Source organism: Sebastes fasciatus, chromosome 14 (genome assembly GCF_043250625.1).
Source record: "Sebastes fasciatus isolate fSebFas1 chromosome 14, fSebFas1.pri, whole genome shotgun sequence".
NCBI lineage: Eukaryota > Metazoa > Chordata > Actinopteri > Perciformes > Sebastidae > Sebastes > Sebastes fasciatus.
Genome location: NC_133808.1, coordinates 31,243,303 through 31,265,597, shown reverse-complemented (window position 1 = coordinate 31,265,597; position 22,295 = coordinate 31,243,303). Strand labels below are relative to the sequence as shown.

At 39.8% G+C, this 22,295-nt stretch overlaps 1 protein-coding gene across 5 annotated transcripts in view; it reads left to right on the top strand.

Annotated features, from left to right (window-relative positions):
- LOC141781911 (mitogen-activated protein kinase kinase kinase kinase 4-like) overlaps positions 1-22,295 on the top strand; it is a 117,540-nt gene that overhangs the window by 81,091 nt on the left and 14,154 nt on the right. For 2 of the 5 annotated variants that reach the window (XM_074657884.1, XM_074657886.1), the window contains 10 exons: positions 1,841-2,014; positions 7,090-7,380; positions 10,836-10,945; positions 14,040-14,200; positions 15,261-15,358; positions 15,967-16,145; positions 17,339-17,453; positions 17,906-18,274; positions 20,233-20,347; positions 21,876-22,046. In XM_074657884.1, coding sequence (XP_074513985.1) covers positions 1,841-2,014; positions 7,090-7,380; positions 10,836-10,945; positions 14,040-14,200; positions 15,261-15,358; positions 15,967-16,145; positions 17,339-17,453; positions 17,906-18,274; positions 20,233-20,347; positions 21,876-22,046 — 1,783 coding nt within the window. The remainder of the gene's footprint in view (positions 1-1,840; positions 2,015-7,089; positions 7,381-10,835; positions 10,946-14,039; positions 14,201-15,260; positions 15,359-15,966; positions 16,146-17,338; positions 17,454-17,905; positions 18,275-20,232; positions 20,348-21,875; positions 22,047-22,295) is intronic. The other 3 variants (XM_074657887.1, XM_074657885.1, XM_074657889.1) reach the window with 3 other exon arrangements.

Genomic DNA, 22,295 nt, shown 5'->3' with positions numbered 1-22,295 from the left:
TGGTGTGGACGCTTTGTAGACGAGCCGAATGACTAGATACTCTCAATGTCTCTTTCTAAACTATCTAAGTCTAATAATCAGCAGTAATAATGTCTGGGTTATTGGCTGCACATTTCACACCAAGGCAGAACATTAACAGATTATTAACAGCAAACGATTTATTAAATGAATCTAAAGTCAAAAGAGAGTCATGCCTGTGACTCCTCCGACAAGACATTTCTGAAGTCTGACATTTGTTTTTAATTAAAGATTTAAAGGGATTTATACGTGCTGTGTTTTTAAAAAAGAATATAAAAGTACGGCGCACTCAAATTCAAACGACACGACAACTCTTTTTCTCAATTTCTGTTTTCCTCCTGACTGAACTTCTTTAGAGGAAGAAGAGTTCGCTGTGACCCGACCAGCTCCTCCTGCTTCTTCTATTTAGCCTCCCTGTTGTCTTTGCCACCATAATATAATGAGCCACCTCACCTCAGCGTCTCTCTCTCTTTTTGGCATCCTGCTGTTGCCGTTTACCACCCGGTCGGGAGAGGAGAAGGAGAGAAATCAGATCTAAAAGCAACTGACTGACAAAATGCTGTTTGCATGTAGTTTTGGGGTGTAGAACTCTTTCACGTGATGCAAAACAGTGACTGTGAACAGCTTGTTTTTGTATCGTTCATTTGGCTGTTTCCAGTTAGCTACCTGAGGCTGACGCTGCGTGCACATTGATATCATGATATCATGAACTTCGGCGAGCGCAGACCAGATTTTACTGTGCATGTGTTGCTCCCCCGATGATATGACTAAATGATGACATGTGACATCTCTTTTCCCCCTCCTTGAGGTTATGCGGCCGCTGGATATGCATGGTAGGGTTAATCCCATCATGCCTCAATGAACCGTTCAGCGATGACGTCATTCAGACAAAAATGACTTTTCTGGGCTTTGGAAAAGTTTTACAAAGATTAACCCCCCCCCCCACCCGCCGGCTTAAAAATATTCAATACACAAAGTAATAATTGACCGTGTTCATAGCTGAGGTGTTTCGTTGCAATAGGAAGCAGTGCTGAGCGGTGGCGCCGTATCCAGGTCTTATTATACATCCATGTTCTGTTCTTACCAGAGTTGCGTGTGCACATTTTTACCGTGCAATGAGAAATTATTTCAGTTTTACCTCCAAACCCAGTGGATCATTTGTTGTTCTGACTGCTCAGGTTCTCACTTTGTGATTATATTGTTATTATTACAGTCGTGAATCTGATTGATTCTGCAGCTTTGCGTATTAACTTGTCAGTGAATGAGCTATTCTCAGTTGTCATGCTGTAGGATGAAACTCAAACTAGATGCTGGGAGATGTCTTATCTGCAGAGTATCTCAGTGGACGTTCTGTTTAAGAGCAGTGATTTTCAAGTTAAGATTAGATTATCTGGTTTTTGCAGAACAGATTAGGTCCTGCCAACAATTAGCTTTGACATTTCAGACTAAAAAACACTTTGACAAAGAAGCAGCTGTGAGCCGGTGTCCTCCTCCTGGTCCTCGGTGTGTGTCCTAACCTTTCTGTTCTCACCCTCAGTGTTTTTCCCTCCACATGATAAATGCATGCCTCTGTGCTGGTCGTCCTACCAGCAGTGGATGTGGGAGAGTTTTGTGGTAACAATAACACCGGTGCCCTTGAGGAAAGTGCTTTGTTGTTCCTGCAGATGTGCTTGTACCGAAGCGTCTCTCTGCTCTGCGGCGGGGAAACTAACAAACCGTAGCGCCTAATGGCTTCTGTCCACTCTCGTCTTTATGTCCTCTCACACGTTGACCCGTGCCCTCTGTAACCGCCGCTAATGCTGCTAATGTCCGTCCTCTTCAGGCTGATGAGCGGTACCGGAAGAACATCCAGGGTTCTCCTCAGGCGGCGCAGATCAAACCACAGCTGCCTCCGGTGCCACCGCGCTCCGAGTCCTCCTACCCCAACGGGAACCCGGCGGTGGCGGTGGCGGTGGCGGAGGCGCCCGCCGCCATGCACCGGCCTGTGGAACCACAGGTAACCCCCCCCCCACCCTGTCCTCCTGAATCAGTCCTTCTTCTTTACTCCCACAGCTCTTGTACACAGGCAGCATTTAGAGTCGGTGTCCAGTGGGTCGGTTGTCACTAGTTCCAGTCTGCTGGTGCTGTTTCTCTGGCAGGACTTAGCCGTGTCAGGGTGCCAGTAACGGACAAATATAAACCTGTTTGCTCCCTTTGACTCCAGATCTGTTTGTTTAATCATTTCCACATCAGAGAGAAGAGATGTGACACTCAAAAGCTCCTCAAACCTAAAAGTAAACATACATGGAGTCATATGACATGCGTGTTTCTCATTTGATGCCGGCATTCCTGTTCCTACTTAGATTTTTTTATTCCAAACTTAAGACTTCCTGTTGTGGCTTCAAATTAAAAGCTTTCCACTGGCAGGTTGCATCGTATAGCGGGTACAGGAGATGTTGACGTGGTCGCGGTTAAGTTAAAGGCCAACTGGGTCATTTTCTGTTCCGTTCTTGTTATTTTTTAGTTAGTGAATCAGTTTATATTGTTTACCAGTTGAGGACTGGTGAAAGACAATGCAGACATTAGTTAAAGTAGAGGTGCACGCTACGCGAAGTGCTGTTTGGTGTTTGCTTTACTGTGCACACATCGGTGCCTTGCCATTTGCCAAACAAACGCCTTGTGTGAAATCACAAGGAAATCCATGCGTTTGTTGTCCGAGCCACAGTGGTTTGGACCAATCAGCGTCCTGTGACGTGGGCGTGGCTTAGGTGTATGTGAAAAAACACGTTTTCGCTCTTCTCCCGACTGGCTTCGGCAAGAGTTTGATTGACAGATGGTTCATCCAATCGAAGAGAGGCAGGTTGCTGACCCTTGTGTTAGAGAGAATAACAGAAAGTTTACGAGCAGGCGTCTGTTTGAAAATCAGGGACCAATCGGGTGCATTCAACGATAGGATACCCTAGTGTCCTTTCCGAACCTGGTGGACATGTCCTGCTGGATTTAACATTATAGTCATGATCACTGACTATTAGTGGAACAATTCAGCCACAAATTCACAGACTGAGCGAACACGGTCCAGACATGTACTCGTTCTTCCAATGCCAACGGGCCAAATTAGATTTTGTGTAGAGGATGCTGTCGGCTCCACGCTGCCAGTGAGTGTGGAGGCTCATTTGCCAGGACCGGCCTCGCTAACACTGAATGGATTTATGGGTGCTGCCAGTTCATTGGGAAACTAGCTTTGTTTATGTGGCAGTACCTCCCATCTCCACTGACTCTGGATGTCGCCTGTGTACCTTTTTTTATTATCACAATCTCTCATTAAGGTTTTCTCTTTCAGGTGACTTCAAAATACTTCTATGCTCTTGCTGTTTAATCTTAATGTGTGAGATGCTTTTCTGTGATTTCCTCCTTCCTGTCGGCTTCAGCTCAACTCTTTCAGGTTGTTTCTTCTGGATGGATCCAACTGAACGTCTCTAGACTCTTTTCTACGTCAGGGTCGTCATCAATTCTATTTCAATTCACCCATTTCATTGTGTAACTTATGAAACTTGCATTAAATCTCCAAGTCAATTTCAGATTTTCAGACAGAAGAGAGCTTTTTATGACACAAAGCCAGCGGTTGTTAGTGAAAGTTTTTTCTTTTTTAATCTAAAAGAAATCTCAACATTTTGTGGAATGAAAATGAACCGATTACAGCCCTGATTATATACTCTTCTCCCATGATTCAACTCTTTGATTGACAGGTTGTCCTCCCTCTCGTCAAAGCAAAACAAAAGCACTTTCACCAAAATGTGTGATTACCTCAGAGTCACTTTTCTCCCCCAAGTGTGTGTGTGTGTGTGTGTGTGTGTGTGTGTGTGTGTGAACATGAGAGTGTTTGTTTGGTGGTATGTTTAGGGGGTGTTGTACGTCTCTGTACTGTACCTCGTCATTGTGTGCTGCTGATTTAAAAACATCAATAATTCATGAGCAGCCTGATTTGCAGCCGGGTGACTCAGACAGTATTAGTCATCTTCCCAGAGAAGGACTCAACCCACTAAGCGTGAATAATCACAGTTCATTGAAGTCAATCTGTTTGGAGTGTGTCGCACAGATTAAATTGATGCTGTGACTTTAGTAAAGAGAGAGAGAGGTGGTGATGTAACTCACTGGTGCGTTGTTATTAAGCATAATGTTAAAAGTGGATTAATGAGTTTTTTCTTGTGGCGTTGTGTTTTATTGTTACACGACTTCACCGTGTACTCAATCAAACCAGGAAGGGTTCATCTTTTGAGGGCTTGATTAGAGCTAATTAAATAAGAATTAAAGCTGCAGTGTGATGAAGAGGATGTAAGCTTCACTCATGGAGACTTCTCTATTAAAACTGGATGTTGTTGAGGTCCGGTTACGTTTAAACTACTATTGTAAGGCTACTTGGTTAAGGTCGGTGAAGATCACGGTCACGGCTGGACGTCCACCACAGCGTCTATGGAGTTACTTTGTGTCTTTATTAGGCAATTAATCAGACTTGGTTTGAGAGCAAAAGTTTCCAAATTTAAATAATCAAAAATGTTTTATTGCAAATAAAATAAATTTGTGATTCAAAAACGTATTAATGAGAATCAAAAAGTTTGTTGCAAATTTTAAAAAAATTGCAAAATAATTTTTTTTGCAAGAAAAAAAGTTTTGTTTGAAAATAAAAAGTTTTGTTTGCAAGTAATAAAATGTTGTTTGCAAATATAAAGTTTTGTTTGCGAATAAAAAACTTTTGTTTGCGAATAAAAAAGTTTTGTTTGCAAATACTAAAATTTGTTTGCGAATATAAAGTTTTGACACTGCAATCAATGATTAAAAATGTATTTATGCGAATCAAAAAGTTTTGTTTGCAAATCTGAAAATGTTCTTTGCAAATAAAAGTTTCTTTTTGCAAATAAAAAAGGTTTTTTTTGCAGATAAAAAAGTTTTGTTTGCGAATAAAAAAGTTTTTCTGCAAATCTAAAGTCCAAAAATCCACAATATTCAGGTCAAAGTTTAACAAAACTTTTGAATTTACAAGCAAAAGTTTGAGATTCGTAAAACAAAACTTTTTTAATCCCAAATTTATTTGACTTCCAATAAAACATTTTCTGATTACATGTCAGTAGTTTTGCTCTCAAACCTCTTCTGGTTGAATGCGTAATAAAGAAACAATAGTAACTCCATCAGTGTCCAGCGTTAAAGTCACAAGCTTTCCTGCCCCGGCCCTGAATGTGTGCATGCTGCTGTATGTTGGCCTCTATGTGGTTCTGTCTTCATGTATATGTTTGCATGTCAGCTTGTGTTCATGCATCGTTAATACGATTCATCTTCATGCTCGGTTCTGGTGGTCGAATCGTCCTGAGGACAAACGTTGGTGAGACTCAAGTTATCTAGCTTCGCTTAGTGTTGCTGTAACTGAAACTGGATGGGAGACTAAAGCTAAAACAGGACATACGAATACTGAGACATCTCTCTTTAACTCATCATAAATATTTCAACTAACATTTTACAGATTTATAAAGATTGTCTGAGAAATGTCTTAAATCACTTCCTCTGAATTCAGAGGCCTTAAACTCTCATGTGGTGTTTTATGGTGAAATTAAAAGTATGATAACAGTTTAATTGCTTTTGCAGAGATAAACTTGATCATCTTTATTCTTTCTAATTGATATTAAAAAGGTCTTAAATGCACCGTCATTGGTAAGGGTCCTTGTTTTTTATATTTTATTTTGAATGGGTACAATACAATAATACAAATACACAGAAATATTTCAAAACAGATACATAGGTAAAAGTACACAAAAGCTGTTGTGGAAAGTAAACACATAAAAGAAATAAATGAAAGTAGCATTAAACATGCCAGGGGATACTCATGTGTATCAATATTTTTTTACACCCCTGCGGCAGGTAATTAAATATTATCACAAATTGGAAAAGTTTAAAATGAGTCAACAGTCCGAGTCTCACCATTATTTGTCTCAGGATCCTCTCGGCTTCATCTCTCCATTCACTGCCTGTTTTTTATTTGTATTTTCTCCCTGTGTTATTCTCTAAAGTATGACCTTATACCTGCCTGTCGCTCAGGCTGCACCTTTTCCTACCAAATACTTCTATTAATACTCACTACGCTCCGGGCCTCCTTCCTCTTCCCCTAAAAGGTGCAGCCTCAGTGCCAACAGGTTAACATGGATGAACTCGGGGTCTTTAGGGGCTCTGCTATGATTTGGAGCCAAAAAGTCTTCAGCTTTTCCCTCCAAACAAACACACAAACACGACAGCAGCTGATTTCACCAACAAAACCGATTCTACCAGTTGGTTTTAAATGCTTCCTGACTCCGTGTCCAGAACATTAACCAGAAGAGCTCTGGGCACAGAGGAGGAGGATAACTGAAAATCACTTTGAGACATGGACCCCGTTCTGTAAACGTGATGCCAATTCTCCGTGTCGGCCTCATGTCTGAGTCACGTTTACATAAAAGTCAGTTGCTGACCTGTAACACTTCCATCCTCCGTCACCTTCAACGTCTATAATTGAATGCCGTCAGATTAACGTTAAAGGCTGAAAACTTAAATACAGATTAAATGCACGTCTTGTTCCTCCTTCTTCTTAAAAAGCTCGGTAATAAATCTATCGCTTAACTATAATCTCTACATTTATCCGTGCCGACTGCTGGGAAGATATTTATGAATATCCAGCAGAAACACTTGAGATGCATCATGTCAGCAGAGAGGAATTAGGCTCAACGTAACGTCTTGTCATTCTGTGTTTATGCACAGTTGGACGCAGCATCATTTATTATATATTAATTATAATATCGCTCTGATTTTGAATGACAAAAAGTCTTCACATTAACAGATGGATGAAGCTAGTGATGCTTCATATTCCATGTCTGAAGAGAGATGATATTACAGCTGCATGTTCCTGAAGGTGTTCCTCAAGGAACCGTTTCAGGCTCCCTGCATGTTTGGCTCCAATCTGACAGACCCCCTAAAGATACCCAGAAGCCCCTGCTCTTTGTGAGAGTGCACTGCTTGCCGACTGACCCGACCTCCCCCTCCTCACCCCGATGTGTTCTTATTGTTGTCTGTAAGGTCCGATCCCATCTGGCTGCGTTAAAGAGCAGCGTCAGCGTGGCCTCGTCAAACTCCTCCTCCTCCGCCGCCGCCGCCGGCACGCCGCCCGTTGTGTCGCGGTCGCACTCCTTCAGCGAGCCACTCGTCGCCCCTAGCTTTGAAAACCTTCACCTTCGCAACAGCCAGGAACACCATCGCCCTCCATCTTCATCATCATCACCATCATCATCAACGCCTGCACGCTCTGACCCACAACCCCCCCCCCAGCATAGACCCTCAGCCCCCCCTTCAGAGGAGGTCCCTCCCAGGGTAAGGACAGGAAGAGACCCGCTCCCCCCCCGGTAGTTAGATCAAACTGTCGTTATCCTGAACGGTTCAATTCATCACGTTAATAGCTTCCCACTCTCTGATTCTTTATGCTATCAATAATTCATTTATTGGATTTTCTTTTCTTGTAATGCAGAGAAAAAAGCTTGTAGGTGAATTATAGATTTAATAAAATCCACATTGAATTAATTTAAAAGTTTTAAGCAGATCTGAGAAAAATCACATATTCTCAATCTTTTCTTCCTGATCCAGTCGAGCTGGGCCGATTCACCCGTCATCATACTCGGGTGGCGTTTCAATATGTATTGCGACTTTTGTTAACTTTTTTAACACTAGACCATGAAGGGAAAAAGTTGAATCATGCACTTCTAGGGACTTTTACTTTGGAAAATATCTAAATTAATACAGTAAAAAGTATTGATTTTCAGCATGTATGTAGTCAGAGATGTCCTGAAGTCAAATATATCAGCGTATCATTTTTTTTTCCAGCAACACAAAATTAAAAAAAATAGACATTTCTCTCAAAGATTAGTGGTATTTTCTTTTTAATTTATAAGGGACATGTAATGTTTTATACTTTTAGTTAATATAATCCAATCAATCTTATTTCCATAGATGTATTCTGTATATACAGTTCCCTTTGTTAACATCTTATTTTGAAATTATTTCTATACTTTATTTAAAACGTTCATTACAAAAACAATCAGTAAATATATTTCACAATATAAAAATAATATAAATATGAAATAAATTATACAACAAATCAAATGTAAGGAAAGGAAAAAATTAATAAAAAAAATAAATAAAAAAACAATCGGGGTCTGTTAAACATTGGAATAAATTTGAAATGTCTAAATATTCTAGTTTTTTTTGCCAATTTAGAATTTTTTTGTTTTAAGTTTTCAGTAATAGTTAAATATGTTTTAAAATAAAGGAGGGTATTCTTTTAAGCAATATAATTTTATGGATATGTTATTTTGCTATGATATTAATCAAATTAAATATGTAAATCGTATCTGCCAAAAGTCTGTCTCTAGCTCTCCCGTCAGCTCCGTTCTCTTTATCCATCCATGGTCAGCTCCATCGGGGCCGTTTCAATGCATAGAACACACATGTCAGTATCTGGGTGCTCTACAGTTGTAGCGTTGGCCCATTTGACCACGGAGACGAAAGCGTCGGCCCATTTGACCACGGAGACGAGAGCGACGGCCGGCTCCACCGCAACGTTATCGCCATACCATAACGCTTCCTGTCCCTGACAGAGTTATCATGCAGCTTTAGCTCTGCTCTGTCTAGCTCTGCTTTTCCTGTCAATGTGTGAAACCCAAAGTGTTTCCATCCTTTACTGGATGTGTAGTGTTTACCACACTGGATTTAACATGGGAGGGTGCAGGTCGTATCCACGCTGACCCTCCAACGTTTTAGACTCTCTGAGGTTTGTTTTGGTTGACGGATACGGAACGGATATGACGTCACGTTACTCAGACTACCACAATAAAAGCGGTAACTTCCTTCTACCTCCTCATAGACTCAGATGAAGCAGATAGATCCATTCTGGCATTAAAAAAAATCAATTTAAAACAAAAGAAATGGCGATACATCGGTGAATCGACCCCTACAGATATCTGTGTCATGTTGCTTTTTCTTCCCTCACCAGACGAGTTTAGTTTTTTACTGTTTGACCACAAGAGGAAATAAAAATAACTTTCAGAAGGAGAGAAAAACAAGTGAAGGAGAGGAAAGAGAGTTCTGTGTTTAGAGAACCGTTTTTCCCACCTGTAATGTATATAGCATGTTATGGATAAGTATAGGACAGACGGGAAAGCTTTGTGGTAAAACCCACAAATAGTAGTGGGGAGTCAGAATCTAAAAAGAGTCACAGAGAGAGAGATCTATATTTAGTCCACAGAGCCAAAGTTAGTCGCCCACCAGAAAATTCAACCCAGAACTGCTGCCAAGCCGAACCACAGCCCCGTCCAGACTTACTGTACTGAACGTAGAGCGTCAACGTAAACGCCTCCATGAGCGTCAGGTAGACGAGAGTCAGGAGGAAGGGTTGACCTTTTCATTCATTAACATCTTTTCCATTGTGCTCTTAACTTAAACCTCTAAACAAAGCTGAATGATGTCATGTTATTCTTAATGATATTGGCTGCTGGGATTGTTCTGCACTGCTGTGTTTTGTTGAGCTTTGGTTGCTACTAAATGTTCTGAAGGGAAAAAGGTCCGACTCAGGGTGTGACCCGTGTGTGATGGTTTGGTTTTCCAGTGGTGCTCTGGGTGCGTGGTTGTTGGAGATGAGCGGTTAAGTAGTTGGAGGAGGACTTGTACAGATAGAACATGTGTTTTGTGGTGACTTTTCTAAGGGTGCTTTCACATCAGTGACCCGGGCCCGGATCCGAGTACACTTGACCCCAAAGTCCAGTTCGTTGGATTAGTGTGAACTAGGGATGCTAAATTTGAAAAATGTTCTTAACCGACAACCGACCCTCGTTAACCGATTATTAACCGACAAGATTTGTGCCTCGCATGCAGCGGTGTACCAGCTGCAGGAGCACAACAGATATTGGTTGACGGGAGTCTCCAGTTCAGCGTCCGGGAGCGTTAACTTAGCAGCTACGATGCTGCGTGTAGTGTCGCGGACATGCAGCCACTTTCCCAGTAAAGGTCTCCACCGCACATTTAGTTTAGTTTAGCAGGTTGTCAGCTGTGTGTCTGCCCGCCGTAACTTTAGCGAGTGTCCAACAAACAGTGTGTGTGTTTGTGCTACGTTAGCGGCTTTGTGCTCGCCGCCACACACGTAGTCTGCGTAACTTTAGTGAGTTCCGACAGACTGTGTGTGTGTTGGCGGTGAGTGTGAGGTTGTTGGTGCGTTCTACTTGTGAACGTAGGTTAAACGGTTAATTATTAACATCCCTAGTGTGAACGCTCTGTACCGTACTCGGGCACAGTTCGTCGATCCACTGGAAAAGGTGGTCTTGCTCACGGATCATGTGTACTCGGGTACGGTTCGCATCAGGTGTGAAAGTCAACCATACTGAAACACGGAAGTTTGTTATTTTATTTAGCTGGTTTAACGGTCTACCTCCGGAGAACGAGAGCCGCTCAGCGGGCAGAGAGAGAGACAGCGGGGGGGAAACGGAGTGTAGAGTCGGCATATTTTCACATCCAACTCGGTAAAATAAGAGTTTATTTTCAACCAAACCAGAGTTGGTGATTGTTGGAAAGACTAACGACGACGGGTTGGTGAGTTTTAATTTGTTTCTTTGAAGTTTGAATGAAGTGTTGTTCCGATGCTCCGCCACTAGAACAGCTGATCTGATGACGTTCTGATGAAGTGTACTCGGGTACTGAACAACTTTACTGATGTGAAAACTGAACGTTCATCCACACAAGAGTGTTTACGTGTGAGCTGGTCATTGTCTTTATCACGAAAGGTTCCTGTAAGGACTACGTCAAGGTCCCCGGTGTTGCCGAGGCGAGACTCGCCTCAACGCCACGGCAACGCCTCACACGGCGGCCATGCCGTGCACCGCCCCGCTGCCAGGTAAACTGACATCACCCATCTGAGTTTCTATAGCGTAACATGTCTGATGTGTGTATGAATATATTAGATTTCTGTAAAATCTGAATAACTCTAAATAGTAAAACAATTATAAATAACTATTTGATAAAAATCGACACGGTTTGGCATACGAGTCATCTTGGTAATATAAAAACTGTAGAAGATACAAAACTAATTATTTTATTTATTTTTGCAGTAAAATATGTGAATTTATTGGTAGTTTTGATTAAGTCAAGTTTATTTGCATTATAAAACCAACTGGAGTGAACAGCAAGTAAAATATCAACAAAAGCAGTAAAACAATAATAGTTTGCAATAGAAAATACAAGACAATATTATAATATGTTGGTGTAACCATGGTCAGTCTAGGAATTTTATAATATATTTAAGTCATTTAAATTCATTTTCATCAAGCTTTGTGCATCATTTTAAATATTAATATAATTTGTATTTGTTTTTTTAAATACGGGATTTCATGATTTTGTCTTCTCAGTGAAAAATGTAGACAGTAACCATAGATATCAATCTTCATACACAAAAATATTAAAAAATATGTTTTGTTATGACAGATATATTTAGACACCTAAAGCTGTTGCGGAAATTACATTTTTGCTAATAGATGCAGATAAATTTCAGCTAGTGAGGTGTGCTACGTTAGCTTTGACTCTTAGCATCTAATTTACACAAATTTAACAGTAATATTAAGTTATTTTTTTAAATGTCACTAAGCGGTAGGGTGAGGAAACACAATAATAAATACTAATACTAAATAATAAGAAAATGGTGATCTTAAACCTTGTTTTTATTGTTGTTGAGGGTCCTAACGTAACACTCAGAAGTGTGGGACGGGAACATTTAGATGAAAAAATAAATCATATAAATGATTTGTAAACAAAAAATTATAATAATATTTTGTAAAGTAATATGTATATAAAACAATTCTATTTGAATTAATATCATATTATAAATATTTTACTCAACGTTGAGACCACAGTTGTAGGACATGAAGAAAAGGGGTGTTTTGGACCCTTAAAATGCACCATCAAATTATTTTTATGTCAAGACGCATTTAGATGAAAAAATCATATATATGATTTATAAACAAAAAAATAATAATTTAAATATGGTGTAAAGTAATATGTATATGAAACAATTTAGTTTAAAATAATATCATATTATTGTTAAATCAGCTTATTTTTCTCAAAGCTGAGACCTACAGTTGCGGGACATGAAGAAAAGTGGTCTTTGGACCCTTAAAATGCTTCATAGATTATATTAAATCACATTTATTTTTTATGTCAAGATGGGTAATAACACTTTGTATATATTTATCAAGCATTGCACTGCAAATTTTTAACATAAATCCAAAATTTAATTGCTGGGACTTAAAAATGCCCGTAGTTGCAGAAACGCCCATGTACACAAATCTAATATAGAAACAGAATAAAACGTTTTAAATACAAAACAGTTTATAAAATACAAAAAACAATAAATCTACATTGAATCCAGTCTGTAATGTAACATTTGCATCAAATTACAGATGAAAAACAAGTTTCTTGTAACGTATTATTATTGAGTAGAAGTGGGCCGAGGATACTGCCCTGTGGGACTCCGCTGGTTGTTTCTCTACTAGAGGAGGATATATTAATGCAGCTGCTGTTTTCAGAGAACATTTTTTCAGTCCAGAGCTCCGACACAAATGAGATCTAAAGCTCCACAATGTCAGTTTGTCAAAGAAAAGTCATTTTCAGCCTTCAGGAGAAGAAAAAAGTGTGTGGAAGCAGCGTGAAGCCAGGCTGCCTGTTTTCAGCCGCGTTATTAAAACAGACATGAAAAAGAAACGACTTTCTCAAAGACTCTGGTGTTTGGAGACGGATCAAACAAACACACACAGAGAGAGGATTGTGTCTGTACGATCAGTGAACTCGATGCCTTCACTGTCTGTCTGTGCTGTTTGTGTGGGGGAGGGTTTATGTAACAACAGTCTAACCTTGTGATACCTCTGTGTGAATGTTTGCACGAACATACACAGTTTTCTATTTCCAAAACCACAAAACTTCTCATGAGATCTCGGTGTGTGTCATCTCTAACCCTGCGGTGCTGCATTTTATTTAAAAAACACTCTCTTCTTACTGTACTATTACTTATTTAGCATATTTGTATTCCTCATTATGGACTTTTAAATATAATCTAACAGCCTGTTAAACAAAATATTCAGTTTTATGTTAATATTATTATTCATTTATTCATGATTTACAGCTCTTTTTGTACTTGATCTCCATTTTTTAAGGGCAGGGATGACTCACCTATCTTCTGATTCGATACTATCACCATACTTGGGTGCTGATTTTAACACTAGTCCAGGGGTCAGCAACCTTTACTATCAAGAAAGACATTTTAGGCAAAAAATAAAAAAATAAAAAATCTGTCTGGAGCCGCAAAACATTTGAGCATTGAGATGAAGGTAACACAGTTTATAGTCTAAGTATATAGTATATAAGTCTAATGCAGTGAGGGCCAAAGAGACAATGTACTACGCAGTATTAGGACCACATTGAGGGAAAAACATCTGAGATTTACAGACTAAAGTCATAATATTATGAGAAAAAAGTCGTAATATTACGAGAATAAAGTCAGAACTTTACTTTAAAAAGTTGAATCATCCACTTCAAAGAACTTTTACTTATATCAAATATATCAGTCATTGTCAGGAATTATTTTTTATCCAGCAACCCAGAAATCAAAGAATAAAGACATTTCATCACAGATTAGTGGTATCTTCTTTTTAATTTATAATGTTTTATACTAATCCATCAATCTTATTTCCATAGATGTATTTCATATACACAGTTCCCTTATTTTGAAAAGCGGACGTAGTCCCACGTGTCTACTTCCTGTAACTTCTCCAAGGTGGTCTCTAGCTCTCCAGTCAGCTCCGTTCTGTTCATCCATCCATGGTCAGCTCCATCGGGGCCGTTTGAATGCTTCAATGCAGAGAACAGAAATGTCAGTTTGTGTCTCTACGATGCCTTCGTCTCTGACTTTCTTGCCTCCGTTTGTTTTGTTGGCTCCGCAGTGCGCCGGAGCCCCGGCTGCTGTGGGAGCGGGTGGAGAAACTGGTTCCCAGACCGACCGGTAACAGCGGCAGCGGAGGCTCCAGTTCCTCCAGCAGCTCCAGTAACTCCAGCTCTCAGCCCGGTTCTCACTGCGGCTCTGGAGAGAGATTCAGGGCCCGCTGTGAGTCCATGCACACTTCTAACTAAACCAGCACTTAACAAACATGCAGGAGGTGGACGAAATAACGGAAACGCCACCTTAAAATACACTTTAGTAAAGGAGCTACACTCAGATAGAAACATGCATACTAGGGCTGTCAATCAATTAAAATAGTTAATCACGATTAATCGCACAGTTCTGATCTGTTCAAAATGAACATTAAAGGGAGATTTGTCAAGTATTTAATCCTCTTATCAACATGGAAGTGGGCAAATATGTTGCTTTATGCAAATGTATATCTATATTTAATATTGGAAATCAGTTAACCACACAAAACAATGACAGATATTGTCCAGAAACCCTCACAGGTACTGCATTTAGCATAAACAATATGCTCCAATCATAACATGGCAAACTGCAGCCCAACAGGCAACAACAGCTGTCAGTGTGTCAGTGTGCTGACTTGACTATGACTTGCCCCAAACTGCATGTGATTATCATAAAGTGGGCATGTCTGTAAAGGGGAGACTCGTGGGTACCCATAGAACCCATTCACTGATCTCGAGGTCAGAGGTCAAGGGACCCCTTTGATTTAGCGTAAGTTTGGAGCGTTATTTAACCTCCTTGCCGACATGCAACTATGATAGGAAGGACTTGACCAGACATTTTTCTGACTTTTCCCTGACTTTTTTTAAAAACTTTTTTCGAACATTTTTTTGTCATTTTTTCGAACATTTTTCAGACTTTTTTCGGACATTTTTCAGACTTTTTCGGACATTGTTTGGTCTTTATCAAATTTTCTTTCAGACATTTTTTTCAGATTTTATTTCGGAATTTTTTTGACTTTTTTTGTGCATTTTCTAGTTTCATATGATACCAGTATCTTCACTCTAGCTTTAAAACTGAGCTGCTACAACCTAAAAAATCACATGTTGCGTTAATGTGTTAAATAAATTAGTTGCATTCAATTTAATTAGTGTTATTATCCCGTTGTCTTTGACAGCCCTGATGCAGACACATTTGCCAGTTTTCTCATCACTTTTTTAGCATAAACTGATCTTTTCACCTCCACCTCCTTCAGCTTCCTCCAAATCAGAGGGCTCGCCCCTCCAACGGCCCGAGAATGCTGGGAAAAAACCCGAGGAGAGGAGGGACCTGGTCAGGCCGAACAGACCGGCGGTGAGAGTTGACTAGCCAGCCGACTAGAACAGTTCTGTAGCTCGCTAGCTGGGATAGATCTAGATCTAGATCTAGAGCTGTGTGTGTGTGTGTGTTGATGGTGTGTTGCTTTGGGTTTGGTTGAACGCCGGAGTGTGTGTGATGATTTGGCCTCATGGGAGATTTTTCTGTGATCTGCTCTGATGTTTTCTGCTCTTTACCGCCTGCTTTCTCTCCACTGGTCTCTCTGGCTGGGCGGCGGCCGTCTTAACTCATGCCTTCTCTAACCTCAATTAAGAATTTACTGTTTTCATCTTTGCAGCTCTAATATTAATCAAACTAATTCACTAACCTTACCTGCAGTAGCTTGAAGAGCATCGGCTGTACGACCGTCATCTCTCTCCTCCCTCCATCTCTCGGCTTCGCTGCTCTCACGTTGGCTTCTCATTGGCTGGCGTTCCTCTATAACCACTCTTCCTCTCCTGCAGCTCTCCGTTTCCTGCTTCACCTTTCTCAAAGGGAGATTAACTGAAAGTCGTAGCTAACGGCTCGTATGTAAAATGCCCAGATGAGGAATGGACAAAATATAGAAATCAATGTTTTTACCTTTTCACCTCCTTGACCTTTAGGACCTGACGGCTCTGGCGAAGGAGCTGCGTGCGGTGGATGACGTTCGCCCCCCAAACAAGGTGACGGATTACTCATCCTCCAGTGAAGACTCGGACACCACTGATGAAGATGACGATGAGGAGGTAGACCAGGAGGCGGGTGAAGAGTCCACCTCTGGCCCGGAGGACTCCCGAGCTGTGTATGTATCTGATCTCATGCACACTTTGTGTTGATACTGTAACGTAACGTAACGTAACGTAACGTAACGTAACGTAACGTAACGTAACGTAACGTAACGTAACGTGGACCGGTCGGTAACAACACAATATATTCCTCTTTAACAGAACTGCATGTTGTTTTACAAACAACCTTGGAACAAGGGAATATAGAGGTTATCTTATATTCGTACGGCGGCGTATAAGTGCCATTGTAGGTAAAAGAAAGTCATTCATTAGGGAGCTGGGGGAGGGGGGGGGAATATTCGGATAGAAAACTCAGAATTTACGAGAAAAAAACTTGGAAATTTTCTGAGATTGGTACATTTTCAAGAAAAAACACAGAATTTACTAGAAAAAAAAATGGGATATTCTTTGAGATTATAGTGTTAAATATACAAGAAAAAAACCTGGATATTCTTTGAGATTACAGTGGTACATTTATGAGAAAAAACTCACAAATTCACAAAGAAAAAAGTGTCACATATACAAGCAAAAACTTGGATATTATAAAGTCATAAAGTCGTGAGAAAAAAATTGAATATTCTTTGAAAAAAACACCAATTTATGAGGCTAAAACTTGGATATTCTCTGATATTAAAGTAGTAAATTTACAAAAAAAAACAACTCAGAAATTCTATTATATATTAAAGTGACAAATTTTCGAGAAAAAAAAAAAACTCAGAAAAATTGTATATATATTTCTTTTGTGAAGGAACCACATCGCTTCACTTTGCAATGTGGATCAACATCATCACACAACAGATTAAACACGACGGTAACGTGAGCCGCCAAGGGCAAAATATATTAATTATATTAGTATTTATTTATGTTCATACAGAACACAGAAAGAACTTGAAAGAAAACAACATCAAATTTCAGAGAATTTCGTTTTTTTTCTCATAAATTTGAGTTTTTTTCTTGTGAATTTACTACTTTCATTTCAGAGAATATTCAAGTTTTTATCTCGTAAATTTTTGAGTTTTTTTTCTCGTAAATGTAGGACTTCATAATCTCAGAGAATAAAGTTTTCTCTTGTAAATTCTTAGTTTTTTCTCTGAATATTACCACTCTTTTCTACCTACAATGGCCCTAATTCTCTGCTGTATATGTTCTCTGCATATCTGCGGCCTAAACAGAGAATGTGTTTGTGTTGAATATCTCTTCTCTCCTGCAGTTCTTCCAGGCTGAGTAACGGAGAGACCGAGTCGGTGAAAACTATGATTGTTCACGATGAAGGCGATGAGGCCGGCTCAATGCCTTGCAAAGACAGCACGCTGATCGTCAGACAGGTACTGGCTGAGGAGAGAAAAACAACAACAGCAAGACAATCACACCAATCATTTATTACATTTATTACTTTCAGTTGTTCTGTTGCACATTTTGTTCATTCGTACTCCGAGTGTTTTTCCATTTTGTTTGTATGTTGTGTTGATCATGTTCTGTTCTTGGTTTTGGCCGATGGAGCAGCTTAGTGTTACAGAGAGTAGAAGCTAGAGATTACATGAAGACCAGTAGCTCATTAAACATTTCTTTAGATATCATCAGCTGATCCATTAGAAGTTATCACATGCATTTAAACATATGATCTTCTTCTATAACTGACTACTAACCAGCGTTGTCCTTCCGCCTGTAGAGTAGCCGCTGTAGTCGGCCCTTTGCTCTAGCTAACACCTTCCCAAACCCTGAACTCATCAGGAACACGGTTAGACCCACAGTCGTCTACCCCTCTTTCTACTTCCAGAGTGCAGGTGACATCAGAAAACGTCCGAGCCCCGGCCCGGGCCAAGCCCAGACCCCGGGCCAAGCCCAGACCCCCGGCCCGCTCGCGGGCTTCGCCCCGAGTCCCGGCTCGGTGTCGGGCCCGGGCCTCGGCCACCTCACCCCCAGCCCCCATCATCATCATCATCACCATCACCACCATCACCCCACGCAGCACCCGGACAGGAACGGCTTTGCCAGCCGCATCCACCACCTCCCAGACCTGATCCAGCAGAGCCACCATTCCTCCCCCTCCTCCTCCGCATCCAACTCCCCTTCCTCCTCCAGCCTCGCCAGCCCCTCCACCATGTCCCCCCAGAGCCCCCTGGACAAGCTCAGCCTCCTCATAGAGGTACGTCCCACGGCCCGACACGGACACTCGGGTGACATTTCTTGTGTAATCTTGAACAGGAGGAGCAAAGACGGGTTTTCATCATCATCATCATCATCATCATCATCATCATCATGATGTGCCATAGTTGGAGACACAGTAGAGTAGAAACTAGTTCAGCTAAATACTCCAGGCGACACAACAACTGTGAGATCACAGCTTCCCAAACAGCCGCAGACAAAATACACACAATAATTCCTGCAGACTGATATTATTCCTTAAAAACAAGTGAAATGTGTGGTTTTGGAAACACTTCGCTTCACTTTGCAAGGCTGGATTAATCTCATCTCACCATTAGTATTTTTTTATGTTCATAAAAGAACACAGAAAGAACATGAAAGAAAACGTGTATATGTATCTTTCAGGACCTTCGCCTCGCTCAGAGGCCGTCCTTACCATAATAACACCCTGGGGCAATGGAATTTAGATGGTGGCTAACTTTACCAGGGTGTTTAACGGTGGTCACTGTGGTGTGATGAGGTTGAGTTTTTTTTTTAGGATTTTATAATTTCAGAGAATATTAAAGTTTTTTTTCTTGTAGATTTGAGTTTTTTTCTCTAAATTTATCACTTTAATCTCAATTTATTCCATTTCTTTCCAGCAAATTTATGACTTAATAATTTCAGAGAATATAAAAAAAAAACCTTGCAGATTTATGACTTTATAATCTCAGAGAATATTTAAATATATTTCTCGTGAATTCTAAATTTTTTCTTGCAAATTTATGACTTTGTAATTTAAGAGAAAATAAAGTTGTTTTCTTGTAGATTTGAGTTGTTTTCTTGCAAATTTATGACTTTAAAATCTCAGAATATTCAAGTTTTTCTCTCATAAATTTGGGATTTTTTTTCTTTAAATTTATCACTTTATTCTCCGAATATTTGAGTTCATTCTTGCAGATTTATGTCTTTATAATCTCAAGAAAATATTCAAGTTTTTCCTCATAAATTAGATTTTTTTTCTTATAAATTTACAACTTTAATCTCAGAATAGTCAAATTCTTTCTCGCAAATTTATAACTTTATAATCTCAGAGAATATTCTGCTCATACTGTTGTTTATTTCCACACTTTTGACCGGCCGTGATGATAATATCTTCTCCTGCGTCTCTTATTGATGCTCTGGTTAAGACGCCCTCTGCTGGCGGCGGTGACGTCTCTCTCGGCCCGCCCAACATTTCTTGTTTATTTTTCTTTACTGACATAAACTTTGTGCAGAGACGCGGTGGTGTTGGTTGAGAGCTCATTTGGAAATACGACTGGAAGACGAAGCAAATTATAATTTGTTTGTCCTGTGAACATCCTGTTTATTTACATATTTTTGGTTTAAAAGACAATAAAATGAACTTTAGTGGGAAGAACTCGTCCACCGCTCCTCAGTGAGTTCTTTATTTATGATCCTAACAGACGTGTTGGTTCTGGTTCACAGCTTTTATTCTGCTGAAGTGTCCTCTGAGGCTCGTTGTGGTTCCACAAGCATCCCCCCCCCAAACATCTAAATCTCATTTTATCTCTTGATGTTGCCTATTTCCAGTCATATTCTCACATTCCCCGCAGACAGTAGATCATAGCGAACAGGGCAGTTAGGAGCTCAACGGCAAGTATGTTTCCCATGGAAAGACTTTATCTTTTTATTTTTTGTTTCCCCCGTTGTTCTTTTTGTCAGCAGCGCTCCGTACATTATGTTTTACCCTCCACCGTTGTTTTTCCTCAGTATTTATAATTTGACCCTCCGGTTGAATGCCCGTTGTTTTTGCATGCAACACATACAGACACACCTCCGTTTGCCTGCTTGTTTGACTGCATTGTGTTTACATTCATCGTTATCTGTTGTTTGATGCTGTAAATGTGTTTTTTAAAAGTAGCACATTGAGTCGTGATGTTCTGTCGCCACTAAATCTTATCTTTCGTCTCCCTGTAGAGCCAGTCTAGTAACAACATGCAGAAACACAAATCTTCTTCCTCCTTCACTCCGTTCATCGACCCACGCCTTCTCCAAGTCTCTCCATCCACCGGCAGCGCCCTCAACAACATCGGTAAGTCACGTCCCCCCCCAGTGGCTGCTGGGAAAAATCAGATGCCAAAAGGTTCACAAACACAAAGAGTTTGAGTTAACTTCTCCATCACAAGATCCAGGAACTGTGGAGAGAACAGTTCCAAACCAAAAGCAGTTAGTTAGCGTGGACTCTCTCTCCGCCTCAGCGAGGTCGCAGAGCTCGGTAGCAGATTATAAACCCAGTTTTCTTATCAAGGCAGTCTTCCTGTTCCCATCCTCCCCTCAGAGGATCTTTCCTACCTTAAGGACTCCGGTATGCTGATCCATTACCTCACCTGATGCAGCTGGTGACCAGCCACTGACCTCCGAAGTATACAAGATAGTTCAGTCTACGTTTAATCACTGATTTGATGAGTTTTATGCAGTCAAACAAATCTGTAAAAGAATAATAAAATAAATGTGGAAACATAAAGAGAAATAAATTAAAGAATAAATACATGTAGGAGAATAAAGAGAAATAAATAAAATAATAAATAAATCTGGAAAAATAAAGAGAAATAAATAATAGAATAAATAAATGTGGAAATAGAAATAGAAATAAACAAAAGATTAAATAAATGTGGAAATATACAGAGGGATATATAAAAGAATAAATAAATGTCGAAATAGAAATAAACAAAAGAATGAATAAATGTGGAAATATAAAGAGGAATAAATAAGTAAATAAAAAATCAAATTATCAAAATAAAGAAATAAATATGTAATTCAAATTGTGGAAGTATAAAGAGAAATTAATAAATGAAGGGAAATATAAGGAAAGGGAAAACCAATAGGAAGGGGATAAGAATAAGGAAAAATAAGGGGATAAAAATAAATAATTACATTATATAAAAACATACAGAAATATAGAGTAATTGATATGCAATAAATAAATAAATAAATATACATATTTTTTTAAATACATATATACAAAAATAAATTAAGAAATAAATGTGAAAATAAATGAAAATGCTTATAATTGTTTTATATTTTATTTGACTTAATATTTCCACATTTATTTATTCTTTTATTTATTTGTCTTTATATTCCCACATTTATTTATTTTTGTATTTAAATGTATTTATTTTCATATTTTTTTATTATTATTATTTGTCTTTATATTTGCACATTTATTTTGTTGTTGTTTACAGATTTATTTATTTTTTTAAATACACTCCTATAACTCTGTAGGGTTTCCTACAGATGTTTTAGGTCCAGATGTCAGTTTAGAGAGACGGAGAGAATGATTGTTCTCTTTCCAACACAGATACCATAAAATAATAATAACTTGATGCCGTGGCTGCTGAGGCATTCTGACGTTTCATAGCTTGTTATGTATCCAGATTTCTATTCAATTTCTGCTCGTTTTCTGAATGAACTTTCCCAGACGATCAATCATGAACAGAATCAGACGAAGGAGCTCCATCTTCACCTCTCTAACGCTGACCGTGTGACTGACCCCCCACCCTAACCCGGTAAACTCTTCATCCTACACCGTCCTACCTAAGCCCCTCCCTTTGTCCTTCTAGGCTACGGGAACGACGCCGCCCGGCTGGCGGAGGCGCTGAGGGCCGACCCGTCTCGGAAGGGCTCCGTGGTCAACGTTAACCCCGTCAACACCCGCCCGCAGAGCGACACGCCAGAGATCCGCAAATACAAGAAGAGGTTCAACTCTGAGATCCTGTGTGCTGCACTCTGGGGTGAGATTCACATTTAAACGACACGTCTTCATCGTTATCTGAGGCTGCTTCACTTTTCACAGGTTCAACATTTCTAATCAGAATCAGAATCACTTTGTTGGTTACAGTTGCTCTTATTTATAAGATATAAGAATCGTCGTGTTTTCGTTAGCTTAGAATGAGCTGTTTATATCTACATAGGGAGCGCGTCCTCTTCACGTTTCTACAGTAGCCCAGAACGGACAAACTGAACTCTGACTCTAGAGAGAG